This window comes from Sphaeroforma arctica (genome assembly GCF_001186125.1).
Source record: "Sphaeroforma arctica JP610 unplaced genomic scaffold supercont1.7, whole genome shotgun sequence".
NCBI classification, from domain to species: Eukaryota; class Ichthyosporea; order Ichthyophonida; genus Sphaeroforma; species Sphaeroforma arctica.
Genome location: NW_014040551.1, coordinates 198,529 through 205,805, shown reverse-complemented (window position 1 = coordinate 205,805; position 7,277 = coordinate 198,529). Strand labels below are relative to the sequence as shown.

General features: G+C 41.9%; 2 protein-coding genes across 3 annotated transcripts in view; both read left to right on the top strand.

Moving 5' to 3' along the window:
• Nucleotides 1-424: 424 nt before the first annotated feature.
• Nucleotides 425-4,808, top strand: SARC_00273 (seryl-tRNA synthetase, cytoplasmic; the record flags this gene model as incomplete). Its single annotated transcript, XM_014306071.1, has 11 exons — nucleotides 425-562; nucleotides 718-872; nucleotides 1,258-1,416; nucleotides 1,514-1,652; nucleotides 1,997-2,168; nucleotides 2,343-2,444; nucleotides 2,578-2,671; nucleotides 2,974-3,079; nucleotides 3,471-3,612; nucleotides 4,024-4,172; nucleotides 4,593-4,808. Coding segments are annotated over 11 exons (1,472 nt in total), but the record flags the coding sequence as incomplete, so codon positions are not given.
• Nucleotides 4,809-5,702: 894 nt separating this feature from the next.
• SARC_00272 overlaps nucleotides 5,703-7,277 on the top strand; it is a 5,753-nt gene continuing 4,178 nt past the window's right edge. The window contains exons 1-3 of one of the 2 annotated variants that reach the window (XM_014306069.1): nucleotides 5,703-5,741; nucleotides 6,223-6,309; nucleotides 6,505-6,598. In XM_014306069.1, coding sequence (XP_014161544.1) covers nucleotides 6,224-6,309; nucleotides 6,505-6,598 — 180 coding nt within the window. In that variant the 5' untranslated portion in view covers nucleotides 5,703-5,741; nucleotide 6,223. Of the gene's footprint in view, nucleotides 5,742-6,198; nucleotides 6,310-6,504; nucleotides 6,599-7,277 lie in introns of those variants that run through there. The other variant, XM_014306070.1, reaches the window with a different exon arrangement.

Here is a 7,277-nt window from a genome sequence, read left to right as displayed (position 1 = left end):
TGTATGTATGTATGTATGTATGTATGGTATGTTTTATGTATGTAGGTAGGTAGGCAGGCAGGTAGGTAGGTAGGTAGGTATGTTTGTATGTATGTATGTATGTATGTACGTTCGTATGTATGTATGTATGTATGTATATATGTATGTATGTATGTATGCATGTATGTATATATGTATATTTATATATATATATATATATCTCGTAAACTTTTTTTTTCCGAGTATTTTCCGGTGTTTTCGATTTTTTTCACATTTCGACTTCTAGATACCATGCAGTCTTTCTGACAAGGTAACCATCGTTTTGGCCCTTGTAGTGCCGTATAGGGCTACACTTATACCACGAATACATATTTTGCTGGTACAAATTCTGGCTGGGGCAAATTCAATTTTTTCGACACTGTTTGTTGGTATTTTCCTCACACGTAGATGGTTTTAGAGATCACACGATTCCGGGATGACCAGGATGGTGATATCCCTGTATTGAAGGAGTCGCAGAGGAGGCGATTCCACAGCGAAGAGATTATTGATGAGATCACAAACGCCGATAGAGCCTGGAGACAAGGTATTGGAAATCGTAATGAACATACCATTCACCTTCTGACCTCGATATCGCAATTCATAGATTGGCTCTCATATATTGCCACAATTTCCCTCAAATCTTGCTTGATAATCTCGTGGGGCCCACTGTTGCTTATTTATGCATTCAACACTTTGCAGCTCGCTTCCGAGCAGATGCGCTGCTCAAGGCCAAGAACTTGGTGAGCAAAGCTTATGGGCTACTTATGAGACAGAAGGCATCAGACACTGGTAGTGCCGAGCTGCCGTCTGAATTCGACACAGATCTTACCAAGCTTACGGCCGATTCTCTACAGGTACGTTAGTTTCATGCGTCTGTTGAGATCATGTGAAAGTTGCTCGGGTGGTACGGTGTCTATTCGCGCAATTCGCATCTTCATTGATTACATTTTTGTTGTTGATAGTTTCGGTATATGCTTATCGTTTATACTGGTGACTGTGCAACATTTGTACTACGTTAAATTGAAAAGTGGTGGATTTTGTGTACATAGAAAGTTATCAAAGGCAATGGGCAGAATCAATTTCACCACGTATGCTTCATTGAGCTCAACGTGCCAGTATAGCCTCCACCATTTCGATCCTATCAGTTCTCGTAGTTTATCATTGCATAGATGCTTTACTTCAAAATATTATCTAAATGCTTCCTCAATCTACTCGCATATAATTGCCCTGGGTTGGCAGACACTATCGCTACCCCAGCTCAAGTCCGTCCGTGCAACTATCGACCAATCTCTAATCGATACCAAAACCGAGACGGAGACACAAGATAAGCTCCGCATGTCCCTACTACGCTCCGTTGGAAATATTGTACACGACAGCGTACCCATTGATCAGGATGAGGTATGGCATCGCTTTGTTTTGGGTTACAACTCATCGGAAGTCTTTAAAAAACCACAATTTTGTAACATTGTTACCTCATATCATCATGCCTTCGCAGGACAACAACGAGATTTACCATACCTTTGGCGAAACACCTGAGAAGAAATACTCACATAGAGATCTGATCGAAATGATCGATGGTGTAGACATTCCAGCAGGCACCATCGCAGCCGGAAATCGTGGATATTACCTGAAAGGTGAGCAGATCTGAATTGTCATCAATAGATACTATGTGCTTTACATGCGAGGTATGGAAATCACAGCCGTGGTTCTTTATCCTCTGTCTCATCAATATTTGATACATAGAGAGGAGTAGCCTTCTATCTGCAAACGACTCTTGTGCTTAACTTTAACTGCACTCATAATATGGATGTAATCCAATTTATGTTTATGACAAAGAGCTCGACAGTGCATTGGTTGCATGGCAGAGACGCCATTATCACTACAGGATCAAATGTACAGCAGTATACGATCTAGTATATAGCCACGACTTCAGTCCGTCCCTCGATATTCAATCCACTTTTGATATGCTGATTTGCAGGTCCGTGCGTACTGCTTGAGTTTGCAGTTTTACAATTGGCTATGACTATGTTGGTAGGTAAGGGTTATTCCCCCATCATCCCACCCTTTTTCATGAATAAGAATATTATGGCCGAGGTTGCTCAACTCAATCAATTCGATGACGAACTGTACAAAGTCACCGCTAAGGCCAGGTGAGTAGTATAATATGAAGAGATATGTTTTGATATACAGTGCTGCACTTGTTTTTCGGCCCGTATAACGTTTCTGAGATATTTCTCGGCGACAGATCAGGGTACTTTATATATTTCAATATGTATTCAATCATCAAGCACGTTTTCAACTCCCTTTATATTTCCCGTTTACAGTGAGAAGGAGGATGACAAGGAAATCGACGAAAAGTACTTGATTGCCACTTCCGAGCAGCCCCTTTGTGCTCTCCACAGAGACTCTTACATCGAGCCTGAAACGTATGTTATACCTCTTTCTATTGTTGGTTGTCATTGCGTATACAATAATAATGCGCTGGCACTCTCGCAGGACTTCAATTAAGGGCAAGGCCGATTACGTTGAACAAAACTCACTACCGCATTTTGTCTACAGCCTACCCATTCGCTATGCTGGCTTCAGTACGTGCTTCCGCCAAGAAGTTGGTTCTCACGGGCGTGACACAGCCGGTATCTTCCGTGTGCATCAGGTATGTTTGCCACAACTTGTATTCATTAATGTCATGTGTATTTAATCACATTCTGCTGATGTTTCTTTCAGTCCCTAAGGATTACGCGAATTTCTTGTGTATTTTCACGATCTCGATCCAACTGCTGGTGAAGGTTCCTTTGGCTTGATTTTTCTAGTCGTGCAATATGTACCGACTGCTGAAGTAAGCGTTCTCATGATCTGTATACCTGTATACTGCTTTATTTTATGACCACCCTGTTTCTTTTATTAATGATAAAGGCGATGTTTGACATGCTTCAATAACAATTATTTTTACTACAGTTTGACAAGATCGAGCAGTTTGTTCTGACAAGCCCTGAGGATACTGAATCATGGGAGGAGATGGAGAGGATGATCACTAACGCCGAGGAATTCTACCAGGCGCTGGGTACGTTACCAGGCCATCGCACATGTGCGAAACGTATTTCAATTAATTTAGTTTCATCAACTGTAGCCCCCACTCATAAGCTATTCATCGTTATGCGCTCCACAAATATGATTGTATGTTATTACAATTTTTCGACAAAGATCGCGGGTGATCGATTGTGGCTATGTGCGCACTATTTGATTACTTCTGCATGAGCGTGAAATGTGGCGATTGCGAATGTTTCCTGGTGTCATGGGGGATTGTATCTCTTAGAGACCTGTTGCCTGTCACAGATTTCAGTAACACAGTTGCAAAAGTGATCACTACGCCCAAAGGTGTCCAGAATGCTTCACCTTGGCAGTTGTGACGGTGAGTGATGGTCTCATAATTTCAATTTTATTATATCCTGCAGGTATCTCCTATCGCACTGTAAACATGGTGAGTGGTGAGCTCAACCTTGCTGCGGCTAAAAAGTATGATCTAGAGGGCTGGTTCCCCGGGTCCAAGGCGTTCCGCGAACTAGTGTCATGCTCCAACTGTCTGGACTATCAAAGGTTAGTGTAGTTTCTGATCTCAAGTGTAACGTCACAATGGCAATTGCATACACCTGACAGTGTCATGGCCGTGTCATGACATACATGCGTGCATGAATATATACTTTTCTTAAAATGTGTTCTGTTACTCTTGGCATTTCAAGTGGGAGTTGCATTATCAGAAAATTTACACAAATCACTTGCAGACCGTAAATTGACGCGGCTTAACCTATGTACAATACTGAAAATTGGAAACACGTGGATCTTGTATCTAAAACCTTTTCACACCAGACGTTAAATCACGTCTTAAAATATAGCATTTAGTTGTAGACTCTTTGCGCGGTTGTAATCCCGCTTGATGATTGGAAAGTACTTTCAGTAGTGGTTGCTCGTTTCAAATCTCATCAAACCCCATCTGTTTACTTATAATAGTCGCCGGCTTAAGATTCGTTACGGCAAGCAAAAGCTCGCCAAGGATGTAAAGAAGGGCCCACAACCATACGTCCACATGCTCAACAGTACCATGGCTGCTATGACGCGAGTTATATGTATTATTCTAGAAACTCACCAGACTGAAGAAGGTATGAGTCAATCTATGCTAATCGTTTTTACTCTCATTCCAAATCACCTAAATTTTCTTTAGATTTTTGACATGCGTGCAAAGCTACAAAGCTGGTATGCATCTTGGGAACAAGACGTTATTGTCAGCACCAATGGAAACGTATATGCTATGTAAGAGTTTTCGCTTTCGCAACGATTATTGGAAATGAATGCGCCTCTTATTTAATCTACTCTGGAATTGCTGTGCACACAAGTATAGCCTATAACAAAAAAGTACCAGTAGCTGGCTAATTCATGAAGACTATTTATGGCAGTTACGACAAGAATTGTGGCTCTTCAACAATCGAGAGAGGGCAGCTGTACCATATAACCTCATTCATGTCCAGTTTCCCAACTATTTGAGCTATTCGCGATTAAATCGATACCGCACACTTACGCAGGTATTAAAATTCCCGACGCACTTAAACCTTGGATGCCAGAGAAGTTCCATCTCATCCCTTTTGTGAAACCTTGCCCTGCGCCGGTGGTCATAAAGAAGAACAAGGCCAAAAAATAGGTTGCGAAATGCGAATGCTCAAGGAGTCTGCCTCTATCAGCCGTTTCTCTAATCTAGTTGTAGCCGGTTATAAAAAACCAAAAAGAAACCCTTCCCCCCCAAAAAACTCTGTCGGTTTGATACAGTCGTACCTCTTTATATGTCCACCTCTTTAGGGTGTCTACCTCTTTATATGTCCAATTTCTATTTTGGCCAACCCCCTAAATATGAGTCCGGTCTTTTTAGGCCGGTCCTGCAGCCCGCTCTTAGAGGTTTTTCAAGTGTGAATATTTCAACTTTCACCTCAGCTTGACGGTGGCTTTATCTACAATACATACACTAGAGTACGTACTACAATAGATCCTGACGGGAGACGCTTCTAGTGGTGAACGCTGTTGTGCGAAAGGATGCACTACAACGCACCCAGTGGGTGGTGTACACAAATGTGCTGGTTGCGATCGAGGTATGCCTGTCTTTTGTGGCGTGCAAGTTGGTGAGGGGTATGGCTCAAATTCAATCGGTTACTGCCTGTCTACAGATAAATGCCAGCCACCGAACGACATGTGGGAGTCTGGCTTCACTAATAACAGATAGACAGAGCCAGACGAATTGACACAAAACGCACCTACAACGAGTGAACCAGGCGGATCGAGACCACAGTCGACGCCCAAGCAGGATGTATCGTCTGGTATGAAAGGAGCATTTAGTATGATAATAGATAAGCTCACTGTTGGTAAGAAGAAGAAAACATATAAACAGACTGTATTATCAAAGGGGAGCTCCAATACAACAAAAAGATTCGTCTAACAAACAAAGATAAAGGTGCCATCGTGCGTACAATCTAGAAAGCGGGATACAGCTTAGACTTATCATGGAAAGACAACAATCGCAAGGATTGCATCGTTCGGCGTCAGTATCAAAACAATAAGAAGGTTCATGGAGTCCGGAGAGGATACTCAGTCAGTCTTATGACGAACATGCAACAAAGAAATATCAAGAAAGGAGAGGAACACATCACGAGTTCGAGAAGCGTTTGATTGAGTGGGTCGGTAAGGTAAGAGAAGCTGGTTTTAGTGTATGTCAGGGCTTGGTCGTCACGAAAGGGAAGGAGTATTTAATGAGTGCGCCTAGACCTCCTGGTGTGACCCATACTCCCATAGGTTGGACCCCGAAAGGGTCCAACCTATGGGATGAGACTGACCCAGACTTGTCTTACCTCTTTATATGTCCAAATATTTGCCAATTATGACTGTACCCAATAATTTCCCCGGGGGGGGGGGGTTTTTGGGGTTTATGAAGGCTCATCACAAAGACGTAAACAAATACGTAAATATGTAAACTGGTTTTTAAATTTTTAGAATAGCCCCCTGAGAAAAGAAGATTTTTAGATTTTGGTTGAATATTCAGGGGGCTTTGATTTTATGCTATTTGTATGGTTAGTTTTGGTTAAAAAAAAATTTAGTTTATATGTGATCAGCTTGATTAGATTATGGATCATATCACCTGTCCAACGCAGTCTCTAAACTTCCAACCAGCATGCTGGCTGTGGATGTTGTCAGGTTCAAGCCACGAATACCGGCTAAGATATGCTTGCACCAGTTCTCTCGTTCGGCTATCAGAAGGTAGGTTCCTCGCTATTGTCACGGGTCGTTTCTGGCAGCGCAGTTGTGGTTGGCAACAAGCGAGTTTAAGTTGTTGACGGATACTAAATTGATACGTGTGTTTGTTTTGTATGTACTATGTAGAGCACCTTAGGTACTTCAAAGGTTATCGATTGGAATTTAATAGTAGAATCGATCTGCCTGTTGCATACACAGAGCGCCAGACGAGATCAGGGCGGTAGAATTTCGAATCACCTCTGGGAGGGCGCGTGAATCTTTATTGAAGACCAGGAAGAGTTGGGTTGCACAGGTATGATAAGTACTATATATTTATAATTACTATTCGTATAGCATGAAAAATATATTCTATCTGTGTAGATACGATAGTCTTGTCCAACGAGGTCAAACTATTCATATATATAAGCGGGGAAACATGTATTAACATGTACAAAATGACTTGCGCTGTTTTGTTTTGTTTAGATATAAATACCCTGGCGGTATTGCAATGTCTTTACCGATATATTGTCTATTCATCAAAACGTCACTTTGATACTTGAAAATCCCGCATATGGACGAATACGTCAACTTATCTGCAAAGTTACGTATAAGCAACACGTACACGTGCACAAAGTCAAGTACACAAATATATATTAACTACGCATTGTATTTCTAGTCATGTACACGTCTACACACACACACACAAAATATGTATTAATTACGCATTGTATTTCTAGTCATATACACGTGTACGTGTACACAGACACAGACACAGACACAGACACAGACACAGACACACACACACACACACACACACACACACACACACACACACACACACACACACACACACACACACACACACACACACACACACACACACAGACATAGACACACACACACACACACACACACACACACACACACACACACACACACATATACACACACACACACACACACACAGACACACGCACACACACACACACACA